The sequence below is a fragment of the Ammodytes marinus genome (assembly GCF_949987685.1).
Source record: "Ammodytes marinus genome assembly, chromosome: 2".
Lineage (NCBI taxonomy): Eukaryota > Metazoa > Chordata > Actinopteri > Uranoscopiformes > Ammodytidae > Ammodytes > Ammodytes marinus.
The window spans coordinates 3,781,248-3,804,499 of NC_137231.1; the positions used below are offsets into that span (position 1 = coordinate 3,781,248).

The 23,252-nt window shown below is 42.3% G+C and overlaps 1 protein-coding gene and 1 long non-coding RNA gene across 2 annotated transcripts; one reads left to right on the top strand and one right to left on the bottom strand.

Moving 5' to 3' along the window:
* Positions 1–7,594: 7,594 nt before the first annotated feature.
* LOC307267971 lies at positions 7,595–9,946 on the bottom strand. Its single transcript, XR_013845429.1, has 3 exons — positions 9,485–9,946; positions 8,410–8,502; positions 7,595–8,318 (listed from the first exon to the last, which is right to left on the bottom strand). It is a non-coding gene; the product is annotated as an uncharacterized lncRNA (long non-coding RNA).
* Positions 9,947–10,131: 185 nt separating this feature from the next.
* LOC307258563 (putative ATP-dependent DNA helicase RecS) lies at positions 10,132–12,576 on the top strand. Its single transcript, XM_080038142.1, has 3 exons — positions 10,132–10,743; positions 10,894–10,973; positions 11,257–12,576. The coding sequence occupies exons 1-3, from the start codon at positions 10,211–10,213 to the stop codon at positions 12,450–12,452; spliced, it is 1,809 nt and encodes a 602-aa protein (XP_079894268.1). The 5' UTR covers positions 10,132–10,210; the 3' UTR covers positions 12,453–12,576.
* The last annotated feature ends 10,676 nt before the right edge of the window (positions 12,577–23,252 follow it).

Genomic DNA, 23,252 nt, shown 5'->3' on the forward strand with positions numbered 1-23,252 from the left:
TGTCCCTATTAGTCAAATCAGACCCACTTGAAACGGTGTCAATGGGTGGCCTCTGGTGTTATGTTTGTCTCAGATGCTAATTAAATGGAGAAAAAAAGTGAGAAGCAGAAGATATCTTTTTCTTGTGTTTGCAGAAATGATGGCAGAAATCGAAAACAGACTCTTTGTTGGAGGTTCAGATAAGAAGGGGAAGAATCCTGCTTATTGTCTGAACAGTTTGGACTTGAACTACTTCAGGTGTGTAGTGAGATTCCTGCAGTGGTCAGAGTCAAACTACTCATAAATTCATTAGAGTGATAATTTCCATCATACCTACATTTAAATCTATTGTATATACAATGGTCAAATTAACTATATCTTCTTGATTTAACATCTGATTGACATTAACAAAAACATTAACAAATATCTTATACAACTGTAAATATATTCATGCCGTTTATTTGCCGTGTTAATTTGTTTTTGGGTAGGAGTGCAGGGGAAGTCATGGCTACCAGTCTGGCACAAGGCGGACCTTGTCCGAACTTAATGCGCGAGTGGTGCTTCAGATATCTCTGCTCTGGTGACTGTGATACCATACAAGTGTCTGCCAGTGATGTTACAGATATTGAACTATCACAGCTTATTGAGAGGGTAAAAACTATTTTATCAAAGTTGATAATTGCATTAACCTAATTATGATATAGTTTGCACTACTACTTTGGTTTGTTGCTTGCAGAGAACAAGGATACAATGCAACTTAATTAAACTTGATGGTTTTTCTGTTTTCAGATAACCAGCGCTGATAATGAAAACATCAGTGACCTGATTGATGAAGTAGTTACCTGTGGTTACACTGGAATCGTGTCGGTGGAAAAAAGAGAGAGCATGATAAGGTATTTTGGTAACATTTTTGATTTTGGATGTATTGTATAAGAATTTATGTAGCTCATGGAATGAAACAATACAGTATCTGGGAAATATTACAACATGACATTACACCATGTGAGAAAAGATTTTAAATTAAAAAATGGGAAATTCTAAAAATGTTTTTGTCTAGATTCATGATAAAATGTGGGGGAAAAAATGTTTCCATGACATTCTAATTTTTCGACGAGCATTTGTGTGTGTGTGTGTGTGTGTGTATATACATTCATATACTGCATATACATACACATTTGTATATAAGTAGTTTTGTCTTTCTCTATATGTGCAACAATTTTACCACTCAAGTAGATTACCCTGATGAAACATTTTGTTCATTAGGACTGTTGTACTTCACTCCACCATGCGACTCATCCCAATGCTTGACCAGCTCAGAAAGGGCTTACAGCTCTATGACTTATCAAAGATGATGAAGACACATGAAGACCTCTGCCTCAAACTCTTTGTACCAGGAGAAGACGATAAGGTATAATCTTGTGTTTTAGACTGCTTTAACTTTAGCATTAATGTCTTTTGAAAGAAGTACACTGTTGAAAGCAAGACTGAAATGTATTTCCTCGTTCTTAAAGGTGGATGCAGCCTTCCTCCTGGAAAAGAGCCGCCCGGTCTTCAATGAGATTGGTTCTGCCAAGCACCAGATGGAAGTGAAAATCATGAACTTTCTACAGGACTTCCTTCAGGAAATTGAGGATTCTGGTACGTTTTAGTTAAAAATGGGTTATAAAAAGGTTAACATTTTCTGCTGTAATGCAATACATTTTATATAGTGTAGTGCATAAGTTTAATTAATTCAAACTAGTGAACCTGAAACGTTTTTGGAAATTGTGTGTGTGTGTGTGTGTGTGTGTGTGTTACAGTTCCATTGACAACAACTAGAGGTGTCTGAACAGTTGCCACAACAAATGCAGTTGTTAAAATCTCTGTAGTTTCTGCTTTATTTATCAAATGTCCTTATATGCAAAAAGGACTGATGCGTTTTTTTCAATTCAGACTAACATTGTGTTTAATCTCTTCATTAAGAACAAGAGGGCACCAGCACTTTAGTCGAAGACAGAACTGCAGAAGGCCTGACTGTTGGACTGATCATGCAGTGGATGACTGGACAACGTCATAAGCCTGTTCTGCCTAGTGAGAAGAAAAACTTTGTTATCAATGTGGAATTTCTTCACAACTGTGACACCACACACAGAGTTTGCTTTCCAACTGTAAGCGCCTGCAGCCGCACAGTCACATTCCCATCAACTCATCTGAAAACATACAGTGAATTCAAGGAGATTTTGACACTAGCCGTTTGTCACGGGCAAACTTTTGGCAGGGTCTAATGTGACTTGTCAAATTATGTTTTATTCTTTTGTCATGTTTATGTGACAAGTTCATGTTTTAGTCAACTGTTGTGTTTTCATTGTGACAAAGCTACTGTTAAAGCAACATTTGCAAGATCTGTTACATCTCAGACATTTTTTTGTGTTCAACCTAAACTTGCAATACACTGAACCATGGCTATGTAAATGTCTCTGCCAAATGATTCTGATGGTGCCAAGGGATTTATCATGGACTGTATAGTTTCCATAGCATAAGGAGTCAGAGGGCACTCAATTTCCTGTACTTGAACACCATATGGTTCTTCGTGCACACCATCAAACATCTCCCAGTCAGTTCCAAATAGGTCCATGTTCTGGGGAAGAAAAAAAAACGTTTCAGTATCATTTAGTATTAAACTGCATTTCTAAGCAGCATATTATGTTTTTAACATAATACAAAAACCTGCAAATCTTCGTTCGAGTCACAAGTGTTCTGCATGTGACCCAAAACCCAGAGCTGATTCGGGGAGAGTCCACCCTCAGACCGTAAAGGATGGTTGTCCCAGCCTGCTGTAAAGTTGTGAAGGGCCTCTGCCAGTCGTGGAAGGAAAACATATTGGGCACAAAACAGATGAACCGCATCTGCCAAATCCAACAGGCCATCTTCCTCGAGACTATGAAGGACTTCATAGTATAGTTGTGTCACGCTGGTCCAGACATCTCTCCACAGGCGCTCAATTCTAGATCAGAAACAGGACTTCTTCAACTGAAAAGTAATAACTTAAATTGTTCGCCTAAAAAGACTTTCCAACAGTAATTCCCCATGTTGTTGATATTCTTTAAATTAGGTGAAATATTATTGTAACCTCTGATTATGTACACTCCGCCCAGATATGAAGCTTCCTCTTCCAGTGCCTTTGACAGTGAACATGGCCTCAGCAATAGCAACATTTTCAACTCCTTGATCGCCCCTGACCCTTGAAAATAGATGGAAATATACTGTCATGTTCATCACACAAATTAGTAATTAGGGCATGGAAACAACAGCCCATGTTTATATCATTGTGTACCTGGAAGGCCAGCCATAGCTTTCCACTGCTTTCAGAAAAAATGAATGAGCAGTGTTTGAGCGGTTATTTGTTGCTGGTTCCAGATAGAAAATCTGTATAGAAAGACAGTGTTTAAACATGTGGAGTCAAACTACTGATGCCGACAATGCATAAGATAAATAAACTTAATTGATGTCTAGGGAAAAATTCAGGATTCATAACAGCATTTGTAAAAGCATAAACAGGAATCCAGAACACCATGTGTAAGCATAAAATAAAAGTGTCTTAATAATCGATAATTGTGTCAATAATTGTGACATTCTGACACATCTGCACATTACATGCCTACATTTTGAGGTTGCCATATGTACTCAGGGACTGAGTACAGGGTTTCTACTTATCATGGAAACTAATTAGAATGAACAAAAAGTTTTGTAATGTTTTAAAATATGTATCCCCTGCTTCTCTCCTCCTGTGCATCCTTTGTGTCTCGTACAACCTCCCTTCATCATCCATATGCTACTCTTCAGCTCTCACTCCCTTTCTTCACATTATCCTCTCCTCCCCTAATATTTTTCTCCATATGATGATTAGCCCCAAACAAAAAACATTCTGTGTATTTTGGAGCAAAGAAGTCTGCAGCCCCTTTTCACTTTTGGTGATCTGAAGGAGTATATTCAAGAGACCGCACCAGAAGTCCACTGAGCAGTGGTGGCCATCCAGGCCATGTAAATTGAATTGAGTTAACAGTGTGAATAAATATGCAATTTATTAACAGTGAATACACAAACATGTACAGAGATAATAAAGCACTGTAATAAAAGGTGACAAACCTTTCTGGAATACCCATCTATTGCTCCAAATATGATGAGGTTGTACCTTAAAAACAAAATATGAAATGACAACGAGCAGTTTATTCCCCATGAATAAATGTGTAGCCTATATAATAATCTTACCGTATGAGTTTATGGTTTGTGTCCACATGGACTAATGATAAAGGCCCCTGCACAAAGTATGACCTCCTTACTATGCACCCCAGCTGCGTCATCCTTTCCAGAATACCTGGGGCATCAATTCTGTGCATAGATTCCTTGATGCGATCACGTTGAACTCTATGTCCATCTGCTTGCAGACAACCTTGAACCATTCTATATCCTGCATTCGGAATCCGGATTTTTATGGACTGCACAGCATCATCCAATTCATTATCTGATAATCTGCTGTATGTGGATCTTGTGGACAATCCAAGTTCACGCATACGCCGAAAGATTGTGCTTTGGCTGACACCCAACAGATTTGCGATGCAAGACACTGGTAAGGGAAAGTCGATGAGTTGGGACAGAAGGTCCTCAGAAAAAATGAACTTTGGTCGGCCTCGTCCTCCTGCTCTAATAAAAGCACAGGGACTCTCTTGGGAAATAGCTGCATGGATCTTACTTTGAAGGGACAAAACACACTCCACAATTTCAGCTGGAATGTTAAAAGTAGTGGAGGCAGCAGTCAGAATAAATGTTTCCTGATTGACAACGTACTGGAAATAGTCTAAATTCAAGTGTGGTTGACTTAACACATCAGTAATCCTTGTTTTCAGACGTTCCAGTAATTGAGCAGCCACCAGCCCCTGTAAACGACAACATTTGATTAATCAAAGTAAATGCTACCCGTTTAACAACACTTTCAATTCCATAATGTAACTGTAGTCATTTTCATGTTTGTATGCCAGACGCAATTTGACCACTATGTGGCAGACTTGCATTGCAATTAAAGTCTATTGTAGGAACCTATCGCCATGTACATCGCTTCGTTTGGTAAAGCTTTTTACATACTTTGCGAGAACAAAGACATAAATTCTCACTGACAGAGTTGCGAGAACCAGAAGTTATTTCTGGTGTCGACATTCCTACTTCACGATAACTCATATGCCCAACTCCTGTAAACGGCCATCTACGACAGTTACGGTCTGTTACCATGGTAACTGACTTTGTAGTAGTAGAGTGTCTATATAACAATTATTGTATGTGTCGTACAGATGGTCAGTGCTGGAGGAGAAGCGCTACTCATTTCAGATTGTAATTAACCTGAAATGTGTGGTTCAATGCCGAAAGGCGGATATGCGCGTCTTCGCCAGAGCTCATCTTTTATTGGATTGTTTTGAAGATCAGCTGGCTGAGGCAATGGGGATGTAGACAATCTATAGACACAAAATAACTGTTATCAAAAATGAACTCAGCTGATCAGAGTAGTTCCAGAAAGGAGGATCAGCTGGCTGGCTCTACAGTCAGTTACCATGGTAACGGAGCGTGACGTGTGATGTTGTTAAGGCTGTTTACAGGAGTTCGGCACTGTATTCTCGTGAAGTAGGAATGTCGAGGCTTCTTAGCCACTTACAGTAACCATTGGACGGACTATTTATTTACAATTTTTCATATTTTTAGCAAATGGATACGTCATTCATTTCCTTGCCATTTAAAAGAATAACAATAATAGCTAGGCCTACTTGCTAGGGATGCCGCTCTAATCAGAGTAGCGCAGAGAAGTCCAAGAGGAACTACGCTGTGTATTTTCCTTATAATAAGTAAACACATATTGATTAAAATAGTACGATTTTATGGAATAAATAATTGATATAGACTACCTGTGATGTTTCTCCGGAGCTGGCAGCACCACCCGGTTGGCTGTTTCCCTCCATGCTTGTCTCTGGGGCTATGTGCGCATGCGCGGTTGGAAGAATCGAGGATCTATTCGTCTCCCCTGCCACCTGACTGTGACCTCAGTGACGTCATTTCAGCAGTTTTTGAAGCGTATTCGTATCCTCAGAAGCGTATTCGTAACCTCAGAAGCGTATTCGTAACCTCAAAGGCGTATTCACAGAGAAAAAATTGTACTCGTAGAAATTTGAGTTGTATTCACAAGACTTTGTACTCGTAGCTTTTTGATTCATACTTATGAATACGAAACCATACATTATGAATACGAATCATAAATTATGAATACGAATCATACATTATGAATACGAATCATACATTATGAATACGAATCATTTAATCACGTATACACCTTTTTGACAGCTATAGTACACCATAAAAAACAGTTTTCGAATGTGACGTAGCAAGGGGTCGACGAACATACTAATCCATAGACTAGCTTGGTGCGAAACAATGGTAATAGGAGGGAGATTGAGTTATGGTGAGAGGAAAATCAGTGGAGTTTCGGTCTGGAGAGCGACTGGCATTAGCTAGAGTTAATGTTAGCTTATGACAGAATGCTGTCCATATTTCAACACTTAACAGTCAATCACTTTACAAGTATAAGGTTATGAAGCTGCATGACGTAACTCCACATTACCTCTTGCATCACTACTGGAACGAGCGAGCGAGCGAGAGACAGAGAGAGAGAGAGAGCAAGCGAGCGAGCTAAAACAGAAATTACGACATTTACCTCATACACCTTTTGTTTGATAGGTGCCTGTGTGGGAAAGCCAATGAGCTCAGCTGAGCAGAGCATGTGCTGCAGGGACGTGGATACCTTCTGGGCTCGGGTGGAGACGCTAAACCCCAGACCAGACATAACATACTTGACTCAGTATCCAGGTTTACTTTTGAGCCCCTTAGTGCTCCAGATAGCATACCTGAGCTTCAGACAGGAGCATGGCCCTCTGCAGGCCAGCAGACACGAGTATGTCAATCAGTATAACCCATAACAGAAACTACTTTCTCCAATTAATTATTCCACACCTTGCAGCTAATGTGTCCACAGGAATTGTCCGATTTTGTTCTACAATTAGAATATAAGCCTGAGGGCCAAAGTAAAGTAAATGAAGTACATCTTGATGCAGAGTATTGATAAATCCGACCAACTTAACATTTAGAAGAGTCTTCTAAATATTATGTTGGTTGGATTGATCAATTTAAACTTGTAAGCAAGTATTTTAGTAGACCAACATGTGTATGATTGAAAATCAATATTTCTAGATGCAGAACAGCAGAAAGGATACATTACAATTGAATTGGAATACTTCTGTTTTTCCATTTTCCATGTGATCACTACTTGTAAATGATATATAGATTATCAGGCTTAACAGTGGATATTGTGTGCCTATCCCCAGGCACTTCTGCTATACAGCTTACCTTATATTGTGTCCAGAAGAACCGGGTATATACAAAGCTTCATATTAATCATTTCATTGATAAATTAATCACAACCACAATGTGTCACACCATATAACATTTTATGCAGTTTAAAACGTATGTATTTTGAACACATGCTTTATAAATTATAAGGGTCTTCATGCTGCAAAAGCAAGACTAATAAATGTCATGTACCTATACAAATGTTTAATGTATTTTATATTTATGAATTACAGTTATTACATCAAAGCACGATAAGTAAACATCTAAAGTAAGAGCTTACCAATAAATCACAAATGTATACAGCTTTTTAAAATATATGTTTGGTTTAACGTATATATGGTCAAAATGGAAGATTAACCAATTTAAAATGAGAATGCACTCATAATAGCATACCTCCAAGTATAGCTGTTTAATCCTCATATTTTATTAAGAGAAAATGTTAAATTTTGTATCTGGCTCTAGATAAAACTACCCCCAATCCTCAGGTGTTTCCAGAACAAGACTTTATTACAGAACACAAAACTAAACAAGTAACCGTATCCTTGGTCTGTGGCTCAATTCTTTACCAAATTTAGTCAAAATCTATCTTAGCTTTTTGAGATGTCTAACAAACAAACATGACTGAGTACGTCACCTATTTGACTGTAATCAACAAGATTATGAATTGAGTACTGATCTGACTTTGTCTAGACTTATAATAATCACTATCTGAAAACGGGAAACCAAATTGTGTGCTTGAGTTGTGTGAAGCTGTGACTGCCAGGCGAGTCCCAGGCTGCTCCATCTTCAGAGATCTTCTCACAGGTTCTGGAAAGGCAGCAGGTGCACGGTGCAGTGAAGAACCAGCTCTGCTCTCTCCTAGAGTCTTTAGTTATGTGGAGTCTGTCCCTCTCAGAGAGTCCCCCAGGGCCAAGGTGCTAGGGGACGGACATTATGTAAGAATCCGTTTAGTGATATTATAGTATGAACATGATGGATAATATTTAGGGACTGACTGAAGCTGCTCACTGTAGCTGCGATGGCTTGACAGGGTGGCAGTGTCACATTCTAGCTTCCTCTCATCTGCCATAATGTTTGAAATGCAGGACAGCCAAGTTGAGTCTGTGGAAAAGCAAATTGTGTAGATCAGAAGTTGAACATATAAGTTATCCCAGACAAGTACATACAGCATGTAAACATTTTAAACCCTAATTTACTGTGTGAAGTGCTGAGACAACGCTGCCATAATGTGGAAGAAAATTAACATTAGCTAATAAAATGCCAGAGTATGAAAATACAATACATGTAGGTTTGGGTTGATTCAGATCACAAAGTTAAACACGAATGCAGTATTATAACAGCCATGTATTTAATTCTCTTCATGGGGGTTATCCTCTTGTTAGTCATTTGAAAACGCTTTGTAGATGTTTTTTCGGGCTCAACGAGCAGATATAAATGATTATTAGGCCTACATGATGGAGCTGCTGCACAATTTAACACATGTTTATAACATAGTTTTCTCATCTGCATCATGGGCAGCTTATCTACGGGTCTGTCTTCAGAAACATGTCAACATGTATGTTGCGTGCAGGGGGAATACGTGCTCACATTTATTTATTTGGATCTTGATTAGCCACTACAAAGGCAGCAAATGCTCTATAGGGTCAACACATGCTAACATTAAATCCTGATGTAAAACTAGTATGATATGATGGTGCTAATGTCCCAGCAAAGTAGACATACAGCCACAGCGTGTCTGATTTTTATTTTAGCATCACGAGTAGCCTATATCAATATATTTTGCTGACTCAATGTCCCCGGCTAGCGCCAGTATTGTTTAAACTGATTAACGGAAGGAGTCATTGGTCAGCCTTCGTATTTGAGGTTAACAGTTAATTATAATCATGTAAAATATTGCATTATGCCTTATAAAATGGCCCATCTTACAAAAAAGGATGCCAACCAACATTAGCCGTTTTGACCTGTTAGCTAGTGGGTTAGCTAGTATGCTGCCTAACAATAAATGACCACACGTTGCTTTTCATCATTGAAATTATTATGCCGACTACATGGGAGTTTAAAAACATTCGCTAACAAGACTTACAGTTCATAGTTTCCGTGGGTTTAAATATCTGACGGCCCCGTGTCCTAGTAGGTCTGTGTCCGTGTCCGTGACCATCGGTCCAGCGTCGGCCGCAGCTCCGGACGATGAAGCAGCTCAGCTGTTTATTAAACCACCGCAGGCCCTGGTGTTGTTATCCTGAACTTTACCGTGTCACCCACACATAAGCCTCCTGTCTAAAATGATCGGGAAACCACCGTGTGTTTCGTGAGGGAGGCGGCGGCGCCAGAGATGTAGTTCCGTCTCTTCACGTGTAAACATACCAAGGCTCAAAGCTAGCTAGCGCCGCTTATTTTCTGTCACAGAAACCGTGGACTACATTTATTCTAAGGCTGGAGTACACTATACTTCCCCTTTACTGTAATGTAAAATACAATGCAATGTAAAACTACAGAAAAAATACGAGCACACTAAGTGACACATCTTCAATTCACTACGACCTACTACCGCCTGCACGTAGATGCATTCCCGTTTGGTCAGCGTCCCCTTGCTACGTAATATGACGCGTTTGACGTAGGGGGTTAAAAAAAAGAACTTTGTAGGAGCTTAGCTCAAAACAGCTAGCCTGGCTCCGCCCGCCCTCCTACTTCCGGCCAAATTTCATTTTCCCTTCAGTAGTCAGTCTGGTGATGGGGTGTATCAGTGGGATCCTGCTCGACTCAGATTTCTGAGGGTCCAATCAGCGAACAGAGGGAGTGGTTGAGAACGATGACGTCGAAGTTGCGCGCGAGTTTCAGTTGTAGTCAGAACAATAACAGGAAGACAATGGAGAAGGAAGCAAGAGAAGCTATTCTGTCTGTTGTTGCAACGCTGCCGAATATCGATGCATTAAAGCCGGAGCAAGAAGAAGCCTTGCTGAATTTCGTTGGTGGCCATGATGTTGTGGCACTTCTCCCCACCGGGTTCGGGAAAAGTTTGATTTTCCAGCTGGCTCCGTTAGTCGTGAAGGAGTTAGCGAAGGAGAACGCTAGCTATGCTGCTAAGCCGATAGTTGTTGTCGTCTCCCCTCTGGTCGCACTTATGGAGGACCAAGTGAAGGAGGCAGAACAGTTGGGAGTTCGTGCTGGGCAGCTCGGTGTCCATGATGACGGTGACATTCTGGCTGGAAACTTTAGTCTGGTGTTCGGAAGCCCCGAGTCCTGGCTGCTAAATAATAAATGGCGACGAATGCTAGCCTCAAGCATTTACCAGGAAAACCTCATTGGCATCGTCGTTGACGAGGTCCACGTTACCTACAAATGGTAAGTTAGCACTTAATACCGTTAAAGAACATAATAGGGCTGTTTTTGCAAACTCGATAGCTTAGGCTAACGTTGTCATTTTGCATTCAACATGCATTCAAAGTCTGTTAGATTCATGAGGAATTGTACTCTTCATTTCGTTTTTCTCAGGGGCGAGGCTTCCAAAGGCGAGTCGGCATTCCGGGACAGTTTTGCCAAGCTCGGGGAGCTAAGATCCATTGCCAAAGAGGGTGAGTTGAATGCACTGCCCTCTGTGTTGCTCATCTTACATGTTGTAGAATATTTCATTTGTATGCTATTATAATGTCAACATTCTGTATAGATATATCTGTTGCAAGGATTAGTTACTGTCCCTGTAATGTAACCGAATTGCGTGATCACTCGGAAAGTGCATTCATGTTCATAGCGCTCTTCATTAAATCCTCCCTGCCATAGTCTATTAAACAAACACTAGACAACTTGTTGGGTACGTTATGAAATGGGTGTTAATTGTGAACTTTTTTACTCTACCAGGTACACCTGTTTTGGCCCTGACTGCCTCCGCTGACATCAAGTCCAGAAGCAGAGTCATCAGACTTCTCCATATGGACAATGCAGTTTCCATCATTGCCAGTCCCAACAAGAAAAACATCCGTCTTGGGTTGTGCAAGGTGCCCACTCATCACATGAACTGCCTAGACTGGATTGTGCAACATGCAAAAGACAAGGGCTCAACAATGCAACCAATATTAATTTATTGCCAAAGCCTGAAATCAGTGGGTAGAGTTTTCTCTTATTTAAAGGCAGAACTGCAAGCACATGCCTGGGTAGGCTGTGATCCGGACTGCAGAAGTGAGAACCTCCTGATTGGCATGTTCCACAGCAAAACCCTCCCCCAAAACAAGGAGAGAGTGTTGGCTTCAATGAGGGGGGAAGGGAATTGCCGGATAGTTGTGGCAACAACAGCTCTGGGGATGGGGTTAAATTTCCCTAATGTTTCACACGTGGTAATGTACGGGGCTCCAAGTGACCTAGAGGTGATTTTACAACAGGCAGGCAGGGCTGGGAGGCATGGTCAGCCATCACATGCCATCCTCTACAACACCGGACAGTACTTCAAGGTGGATGAAGAGGTGAAAAAACTGCTTGCTGTTGGAAAAGACATGTGTTTCAGGAAATCTCTCTATTCACATTTTGAAGCAGAACCCAGTAACGTAGAGCCAGGCCATCTCTGTTGTACATACTGTCAGACTGTTTGCTCTTGTTCATCTGGAACATGTACAGAAGCCACGCCAAAGTATGAACCTACTGAAGCTGAACCAACTGATCAGAGATCTAGGCATGTGGCTGTAAATGAGAAGTCTTTGATTGCAGATTTGCTGAATGACTACAGAGGTAGTTTAACCAATTCATCCATTCCACTGTACACCTCACATGCAGCCTGCACTGGATTCAGCCAGCAACTGGTTGATGCAGTATTGACCCACTGTCAATACATATTTGACCTCACATACATTATCAATAACCTTCCTGTGTTTAAATTGGACCATGCAAAGGAGATTTTAATTATCATCAGTGATGTTTTTGGGGATATTGATGGTGATTTGCAATATGATTCAGAGAGGCATGCAACTGACCCAGATCTCTATTACAGTGAATACTTTGACGATGATGATGATGTTGAAGATGCACTCCTAAGCCGTGTCAGTAGCTCTGAGTCTGAACAGTGAAGTCAGTGATGCTTGTGATCGGAACACTTAAACCCTCTTTTGTGTACTTGTGCAGGAACATGGTTGGTGTCAGTTGTACCTATTTTGTAAATGCGTTTGGTTGTAATTTGTGCAATTCTACAAAATGTGCTAAATAAAAGTGCAAAACAAATACTTGTAAGACCATTATTAAGTTATAAAGGAAGCGATGAGACGTACTATTAAAAGGTATTCTTTAAAGATTCAAGTGTTGTCATATGCAAAATAGGAAACATGTTCTCAGTCATACAATGGAATTCTTCCTTGTTTTCCACAGAGTGAATGCCAAGAAAGAAATTAAAATATGCAGTATACAAGTAAAATAGAAAAAAAGCAGCAACAATTCAGAATATACATTTTTATTTACCAGGCAAATAGAGCAGCAACTAGGTAAAACAACAACTATATGCTCAAATAAAACTTAATAGTGCAAATCAAAGAAAGTGTGCCGTTGTGCATAACCAAAATGTAAACAGTGGTGGCAGTCCTGAGGTAGAATAATAACAACAGTAACAGCAGACTCCTATCTGTTGTTTAGGAGTCTGAGGGCAGTGGGGAAGAAAGAGTTTTTTAGTCTGGCTGTACAACAATACAGAACATACAATTTACAAGGCAAATAGAAGAGCTAAAAACTAATTAATTTACTAATTCAACCAAAAAGTACTTATAACAATATACAATAACAATATTAACTATGTACACATTTATACAAACATTCCAAGTAATTCGGTAACAGAGCTTCAAATGAAGTACAAAGGTCTGGTAGGACCAGACTAGGAGCATTACAGACCAGGAATGACAGTACTGTGTATAAATAGATGGGCCATCACGAGACAGCACTGTTCCCATGTTGATTAAAGTGCTACAGCCCTCCAGTCTTTCAGCCTGTCACGCATCCACCGCCACACATCTTTGTAATTTAGCTTGGCCAGAATGTTTCTGTCAAAGCTGGGGAATGCAGAGTAGTCTCTTCCCGGTTGGTGGTTGAAGACTTCCGTCTTCCTGAACACCTCAACCAAGATGAAAATGTTGTTTTGGAGATCAGCTGCATGGTGGATGCCACTGGGCCGGGATAGCTGCAGCTCTCCGTCTGTTGTGTCCATCAGGGTTTTCAATATGCCAGCAGACCTGCTGACCCTGCCAGCTGTTCTCTCTGTAAGGTTAGTGCCTTTGTTCTTCAGAAAGGATTTGAGGAAGTTGTTGAGGTGCTCGAGGTGCAGATCCAGAGGAATGTTAATCATCGCGCAGCATTTTCGGCAAATACGATAAGACCGAAGCGACGTATTGTCAATGACAAGACCCAGCCTCGACAGTTGACTGCAAACATTATCTGTGTCCTTAGTATCGAATATTAATTTAGAATTTTTAATTGTTCCTTGAACTCTAAAACTAGATAAACAAAACCTGCAGTTATCGTTGACAGACATCTCCACGCTTCATCTTGTTTTGTTTGTGTACTCTGCCTGCGCCTGCGCGCAACGTAGTTTCCGGCCGGTCCCGGCGCATGACATACGTCACGACCAAACGCTATTGTGATTGGTTATGGCAGATCCAGAGTGGCACTGGGCAGATCCAATAGTTTTAAACTTCAACAGACACCCGCCTCCAAGTGAGTGAACGTTTGCCAATTACAGCACCTCCAGACCTTCTGTACAAATGAAATGAAGTACGATGGTCTGGTAGCACCAGGCTACAAAACAGCCACTTTGATCTCGGAATCAACATTCTTATGTTTTGAAAAACAAAAAAAATCCTGCATATTATTTTTCAATGGGGATGTCCATAATAGATTATGTATACATCTAGGAATATTTTTAACTTCCAATACGCACTTTAAGTAGTTAGCGTTAGCGCCCGTTAGCTTTTATGCTAACGGTTAGATCTGTGAGTCTGTCCGTGACAGCCCCTGTGTGAAAACAGTGAAACTGCGTTAGCGCCCGTTAGCTTTTATGCTAACGGTTAGATCTGTGAGTCTGTCCGTGACAGCCCCTGTGTGAAAACAGTTCAGTATAGCCCTTGAGCAAGGGCTATACTGAACTTATTAGTGGCCCATCTTATTTAATAATGGAAGAAAAAATATATTTTCATTAGTTTGTAGCTTTGCCATAACTACAGATGTATCATGTATGTAGGCTACACATGATGTAACATTGAATGTGCCATGTTTTACAGCTATCTGGGTGACCTGAGCGTTGACCCACAAGGACCGTCACACTATCTGTTCCATCAGAGGACTGTTCACTGGGTGGAACAGGTGGTCTTCTTCAGGGCCCACCAGCAACAACTGGACAGTTACATACAATATGGCTTTGCTTCTGTTTGAATTATGTACACTTTATATTTCCATTTCACTGGCTATGAATAAACTGCTTTATTTTTAAGTATGGTTTTGGTCATTTTAAAATGTAATGATACTGTTTCAAAGAAAAAATCTTCAGAGAGATAAAGGGTTGAATTAAAAAACGTATAAGTCAATGTAGATCGGTCTGAAAACTAGTCCAACATCCTGACTATGAAAATGTGAGTTTCAAGTAATCCTTTACTACACGAAGCAAACAGTGACAGTAAGCAACACAATACATGTTTTAACAGTAAAACTTTATTATAAATGAGTGATCACAATACAAATGATACATTACCTACTAGGTATTGAAAGGGTGTCAGATAATTTGCAGCTCTGACTGTAATTGTTTCTATATATTTTTTTTTTACAAAAGATAATGTCTTTCCAGTGGATCTTGACATGATACATTCCTTTCCTGCCACGTTACTGTACATTTACAGCATGGCTTCACAACCAAAGCTTTCACTCCACTGGGTTGTAGATCATTCCCCAGTTTAACCTGTAGAGACATACATAAAACGTTGTATGTTACAAGTTTAGAGAGTTTATTCATAAATACTTAGCTCATATTCTGTTATTGACTGTGACATATTTAAACTGTATTTACCTGAGGATAATGTCAGGGAAACCAGAAATCTTGATGCAATTTTCACAGTTTTCAGCTCAGACTCCTGTCTGACCAGGTTCAGTTGTAAAGCTTTTGGTTTAGAAGTGATAAGTGTGCTGATATTTGCTGTAGAAATGAAGGTAAACATGGTAACATCGATCTCCATGCTGCATTGGCCAAAAGTAAACAAAACTGACAGCTGGGCGTGTGCCATGCCCATATAGGTAGGTATAGAGTAAATGAGCAGGGCGGTGCATGCACGCCCATGTAGATAGGAGGGGGGTAGATGTCAAAACCAAATTTTTTAGGGAGAGGCCTGAAAAGGCCTGAAAAGGCAATGAAGAAATGGGCATTGGTAGAAAACTAATGGGCTTTTTGTACAATAGACCATTAAAACCTTTTCTAGTAGACCTCGGAAATACACATTTAAACCCGAGTTTTTGCATAATATGTCCCCTTTAACAGGCCACATAACAGGCAAACTTATGCACGGCAGAAATAAAGGGTAGCCTACATTCACAAAAAATTCAGAGGCAAAACTACTTTTCAGAACATGGTGCAAAACGTAAATAAACCCTAATGTAAACATCCCCTTAGAATAATTTCTTGTTGCCGTGTCAAAAGTCCTTGGGTTGTCTGAAAGAACTCACTGAGGTCTTTTCTGACTGCATGGCCTGCCCGAGATGCTCTGGCTCCTGGAGGTTACTGTCTCCTTCCACCTGTCTCCTCCACTCTCCATGCTGCGGCTCTCCAGAAGCGCTTATGGGGTCAGTAAAGTTTGCAGGGATGTATATTGCACCTGGAGCATTTGCAGCATCTACGTAGGCAAGGTAGTTGTGGAGGGCAACACAAGCTTTGACCATATCCCCGGCCTTATCTGGCATACACTCGATTGGCCGGCCAAGGATCCTCCATCTTGCTGCCAGGATACCAAACGCATTTTCAATTACTCGCTGGGCTCGACAGTGGTGATAGTTGTAGGTCATCTCCTTCTCTGCGAGATTGCGATCTATAATAGACATAAACAAAAAAATTATGCATTATTCTGTTCTATATCTGTTTTTTGGTCACAACATGATCCATGATGACAGAAGACAGTTGGACAGTTGACAGAAACTATTAACTAAAGGATAAAGGATAAACTATAAGGATTCATGACAATAGGTTGGCCTACATGTGACCCGTTAGTAGGCTATTGTCCCTTTAGTAATGTTACATAATAAAATAACATAATGTGTGAGATATACACAATTACAGACGTAATAAGTATTGCTGTATACAGGACAGACACTTTAATTTTGTGTTATTGGCTTAATGCTGCTATGAAGAGAAATTACGTAGGAAAATAGTTAATACATTTTGGACAATAAAATGTTCAATTTTCTATACTCATTACATTATTAGCAACATACCTGGATAGGGACGCATGAGGTTGACATGCAGGGGGAATGCAGCATCTCCCACAAACACATAAGGGGTCTTGATGGTCGTACCAGGGAGATGTGCTGGTGGTGGCAAAGGAAGTTGCCCATTTTTTAGGGCAGACCCAAAGGCGCACTGCCCAAATACTCTTCCATCGCTCTCTTTGCCATAGGCCCCGACGTCAACCATGGTGAAACGATACAGTGCGTCACACACTGCCATCAAAACAATGGAATGCTGACCCTTATAATTAAAAAAGTAACTTCCTGCTCTTGGTGGAGCTTTGATTTTGACGTGCTTTCCATCGATAGCCCCAACACAATTGGGAAAGTTCCACATCCTCCAAAAGTCCTTGGCGATGTCACACATCTGTGCCGGTGCTGGAGAGGCCACAAAATCGTCCTTCAGAGCCAGCCAGAGCGCCTTGGTCACCTCGGAGACAATTGTGCCAACGGTAGTCACTCCCACACTGTTCTGTGAGCTCCCAGATGCTAATATTCTCAGTGTGACAGCTAATCTTTCAGCGATAGTGATTGGCATGCTGTGTGTGGGTGCGTGCTGAATAAACGGCGTGATCTGACGGACAAGGTCGTCAAAACGATTGGCCAACATCCGAAAATAATTAAAGTGCTTCTCGTCGTCCATCTCCCGCATCTGTTGTACCAACACACTGTACTCTCCCTGCTCAATTCTTGTCCTGTTGAGTGGACGAACATGCCACCTACGGCTATTTGTTGCTGTCTCCTCGGCGAGCGCGGATAATAGCAACAACTCTTCTTCCTCCTCCGCTTCCAACATGTTGTTTTCCTCTTCCTCCTCCTCCATCAACACAAAAATGTCCATGTTCGGAAGTTGTTGTGGAAAAGCCAGCTGTCCTTTCAGGAAAATCAGCTGGCGCTACAGAGTCAGTTACCGTGGTAACATTGTGTGACGTGTGTCGGAGTGGGCGGGGCCTGTGAGAAACTCCCAGGAGTTCGGCACTTGAGTTCTCGTGAAGTATGCATTGTCCAGACCAGAAAGAACTTTGTTCTTGTTCTCGCAGCTCTGTCACCGAGAACTTTGTTCTTTCTTCTCGCGGAGTATGTAACAGCCTTTAACTGGCAAATGTATGCAAGTGTGGCACCGTAGAGCAGGGGTGTCCAAACTTTTTTCACTGAGGGCCACATCATGGACGTCGATTTGGCTAAACAAGTGGGGGGGACAAACAGGCAAGCTGGAGTGCATTTTCAAAAGTGGGGGGGACAATGAGGAAACATCTTTTTTTCTCTTTAGTGCAGGTAATGAACGGTTCTGAAAGACGGCATACCCGCTCACTAATGAATACAATGTATACAAAACACTGATGTCTGACACATAGGCATTTTGACCGTGCTCAAATCGAGCCGAAGCACGGCTGGACTGTCGCACAACAATATGACTCCGCCTCGGTCTCCATGGCAACCTAGCTAGTAGCATAGATCAGGTCGGTACTACTAGCTAGGTTGCCATGGAGACCGAGGCGGAGTAATATTGTTGTGACACATACTTTATCCCGCTTATTACATGGCTACTACAAAAAAGCAGCAATTAATTTTAGCAACATGTTTTTATGGTTTTAACAGCCAAAAACAGTCCGCTACACGGTCGGAACTCACTCAGTAGCAACGGTAACTATGTCAAGCTGCGGCCAACCTAGAAGAGTTTAACAAAAAACAACTCGTTTCCCCAGCAACCCTGAGACCTTGTCTAACAACTGGAATAGTCATTGCAAACCCACTAGGTTCTTATGTAATGAAAACGTAGTTTAATACACCAGTAAATAGGAACGACCAAGGATACGACCTAGTAACGGGGAATAGTCTGCTCGCCCCGCTAGACTGTCTGCTTCAGCTGACCGGAGGCTCCGGCTCAGCTGTTAGCTAGAGCTACTGTTTTGCTAACACAACTCAAGACTCGCACACTGTACAAATAATAATTGTAATCGGCCAATATGTTTAACAAGAGCTCCATCTAGCTAACAAGCATCATCCCCCAACATAAATAACACAATTCACGAAGAAAATGACTGAGGAACAGTTACATTGCGGGCTGCAGCCTGAAGTTACTGTCTAACTGTCAATATGCGGCCAAACGTACTCACGTCGTGTTGACTGGAGTCCTGTCGGACATTAACCATGACTCCTGTGTTCCCTGCTCTCCTGATACATGCAAAGTCATGTTGAAAAAGTATTCCATTGTTTTCTCAACGAGTAGTAGCCCTGTTTGTGGACGTCTATCCATCAAAACTGTGACGTAGGTCCTTAGCAACGGCCCTTGACAGCGGTCTGTCTTGCTGGAAATAACAGACCTGTAGAATGCTGTGATTTACATAGGATTCTCAAAGTGCCATGTAAGAATTCTTGATAAACAACATCGTCAGTATCCATGTGCCGCGACACAAGCTGCTGTTAGTGTCCGCTACATTTACAGTCATTAGTGGGCATAGAGGATGGTAATCCCTACAGTTTACACTTCACAACGGGACACTCGCCGTTGTCTCTCTGCTGCTGATTGAAATGCATCAGTCTTCTCTGGTGTGCAAACTAGCGGAGACTTCGGAGCATGTTCACTGTTTTGTCGTTGGTATCCACTGCTGTTGTGCTATTTAAAAAAAGTTTACGGTCTAAGCCTACTAGTGCCGAAACAAGGATAGGCGGCGGCCAATCACGGTCGCGCGCGCGCGCGCACAGAGAGAGACAGAGAGAGAGAGAGAGACAGAGAGAGACAGAGAGAGAGAGAGAGAGAGAGAGAGAGAGAGGGAGAGGGAGAGAGAGAGAGAGAGAGAGAGAGAGAGAGAGAGGGAGAGAGAGAGAGAGAGAGAGAGAGAGAGAGACCTTGACGCTGTGTTTTAATACGGCTGGACGCACTCCATGTCCGGCTTAAAAAGTGGGGGGTACAAAATGAGTCTTGACGAAAAGTGGGGGGTACATGTACCCCCCATCCCCCCCGTAATCGACGTCTATGGGCCACATACAGAAAAATCTACGAAGGGCCGGGCCACTTTGCAAAAATAACACATTTATCAGGACATGTAGCTGCTCTGATGTTTAGTTTCATAGTGTCTTCGTAAATTGTAATCCTTCTTCACGGCAACACTTTCCTTGCACATTAAACAGACACATTTCCCCTCTTGTTTATATGCCAATGATAAACCCAGTGTTTTCTGCCTTTGCGTCCAATGTCCAGCAGGGTGAAAATAGTATCCAGCCGAGGTCTCGACCCTCCTAGGGAGGTCCGGGGGTATGCCCCCCCAGGAGATTTTTTTACGTTTTTAAAGTGAAATGCATGAATCTGGTGCACTTTGAGAGGGAAATTAAGAGGCTAAATCTGAAGAATTTTGTATGAAAAAAAAATGGAGACACTGTCAGATGAATTAGAAGCTATTGGAGAAGGACACATAGATTTTCCATAATAATATTAATTTAAAATAAAATATTATGCAGGGTCCTCTGGGATGGGCTTGTAGCTCTTTTTCTTTTATGGGACATATTTCTCTGTAATATAATGAGTGCATTTAAATTATTTAAAGATTTAAAGCGCCATATTACATTATATTTTTAAAATGTGCCACGGGCCAATCAATCAGTGTTTGACACCCCTGCACTAGTGGGTTAACTAAGAAATGCAAAAAAAAAAAAAAAAATTTTTTTTTTTCAAAGGGCCATATTAAATTATATTTTTAAAATCGGCCGCGGGCCAATAAAAAGCGGGCCGCGGGCCGCAGTTGGCCCGCGGGCCGTAGTTTGGACACCCCTGCCATAGAGGGAGACTGCCTGTTGCAATAGCTCCTGCAGTTCTTACTTTTTCTTTTACTTTCTACTACTATTTCAACTTTCCATCTTTCTATGCTAGGAGGTGCCTTTTATTTTTTTTACACCTTTAATCATCAGTTTAGTTAGCCTAAGTGTAGTTTTTAGCTTAGTTTGTGTTACTCATCAACCGCACAATGATTACCTATACAAGGGAAGGGCTGCTGATGTGCCGGTGGAGCCCCACCCGCGGGCATACCTGTGGAGCTGAGGACACACCGGAGGGGAACAAGAGCCGGAACAAAGGCAAGGTTGAAACGGGAGACGCACGGGAGATTTAAACCTCGCCTTCCATCTATTGTGATGGGGAACGTGAGATCGTTGGCCAACAAAACGGACAAACTAACAGCCTTGGCGAGGGGTCAGTGTGTGTACCGGGATTGTAGTATGTTGTGCTTCACGGAGACATGGCTTCATGGGAATATACCAGACTTTGCTATCGAGTTAGCTGGCTTCACGCTAGCGAGAGCGGACAGGGGCAACAGAGTGGTAAGAAGAAAGGAGGTCTAGCTGTCTTTGTGAACTCAAAATGGTGTAACCCTGGACATGTTACCATGAAGGAGAGCATCTGTACTCCAGACATAGAGCTGGTAGCTGTGGGACTGAGGCCATACTATCTGCCTCAGGAGATCCCTCACACCATTGTTGTTGTTGTCTATGTTCCAGACTGGGATCTGTTCCTGGAGGACCACGTAGAGGACATTGAGGGACTCTCCCATTGCATCACAGACTACATCAGGTTATGTGAGGACAGCGTTCTACCCATCAAGAAGGTCTGCTGTTTTCCTAACAACAAACCCTGGATCAATAAGAACATTAAAAATGTCCTCAACAGGAAGAAGAGGGCTTTCATGGCAGGAGACAGAGAGGGGATAATATCAGTTCAGAAGAAGCTGAGAAGGGAACTAAGGGCGGCTAAAAACAGCTATAGGGAGAGGCTGGAGGGCAAGCTTGAAATTAACAGTGCCAGGCTGCCACAAACCTGCTAATGAGCTAAACCTGTTTTTCAACAGATTTGACTCAACCACTGCCCCAGTGAGCCCCCTCCTCAACCACCCTTACCCCCAATCCATCCAACCCTCTCCCCTCCTCTCCATCTCCCCCTGCTACCAGTCTTTTCATCACATCCAGCCAGGTTAGATGGGAGCTATCAAAGCTCCAGAGGAACAAGGCAATGGGTCCGGACAACCAATCAACCCCAGGGTGTTTAAGGCGTGTGCCAGACAGCTGGCAGGAGTGTTCCATCACCTCTTCAACCTCTCTCTGAGGCTGAAAAAGGTGCCCCAGCTGTGGAAGACCTCCTGCATTGTTTGTTCGGGTGCCTAAGATAGCTCGTCCCAACTGTCCCAATGATAACAGGCCAGTGGTGCTTATCTCGCACATCATGAAGACCTTCGAGAGACTGGTTCTACAGCATCAAAGGCCCTAGGTGTGCGACTCCATGGACCCACTACAGTTCGCATAGCAGGCCCCACTCAGCATGGACGACGCCATCATTTACCTGCTACACAGGGCTTACTCACACCTGGAGCAATGCGGGTAGACCCAGCATGGTGGCCGGGATTGGAGACTAGATTCAAGATTCAAGACTACCTCTCCAGCAGGCCACAGTACGTGCTGCTGCAGAGGGGCCTGTCAGATGTGGTGATGAGCAACACTGGCGCACCCCAAGGAACCGTACTTTCACCTTTCTTCTTTATCATTTACACCTCTGACTTCAGCTTCAACTCTGGAACTTGCCACCTCCAGAAATTCTCTGACAAGTCCTCCATCGTGGGCTGCATCAGTGAGGACAGGGAGGACGAGTACTGGGGTGTGGTAGAGGACTTCGTCAGATGATCCGAGGAGAACCACCTCCAGCTCAACATCGGCAAGACCAAGGAGCTGGTGGTGGGCTTCCTGCTCCAGTGGAAGTCCACCATCAGCTCCTTGGTCTTGCCGATGTTGAGCTGATCAAGTGGTCCTCCATTAAGTGGTGGACTTCCACCGGAGGAGGAAGCCCCCAATCCCTATTACCATCCAGGGGGTTGAAATAGAGATGGTGGACTCGTACATGTTCCTTGGAGTACACATAAACAATAAACTGGTCAGACAACACAGAGGCCCTGCACTGGAAGAGTCAGAGCATACTCTTCTTCCTCAGGAGACTAAGGTCTTTTGACGTGTGTGGCAGGCTACTAAAGAGGTTTTATCCGTCTGTGGTAGCCAGCATGCTGTTCTTTGCTGGGGCGTGCTGGGGAGGAGGCATCAAGGCTGGGGAGTCCAACAGACTCAACAAGTTGGTGAGAAAGGGCAGTTCTGTTGTGGGACTTGAACTGGACAGTCTGGAGGTGGTGTTGGAGAAGAGGATGAGGGACAAATTCAAGTTCATCTTGGGCAACCCCTCCCATCCCCTCTATGTTGAGCTTTGACAGATGAGGAGCACCTTCAGCCACAGATTAATTTCCCCCAGGTACAAGACGGAGCGCTTCAGGTGCTCCTTTGTGCCGGCAGCCATTAGGCTGTTCAACAGTGCCTGATGTTTGTGTATGTCTTTGTGTATGCATATGCATGTGTGTGTGTTTATGTGTATATGTGTATAT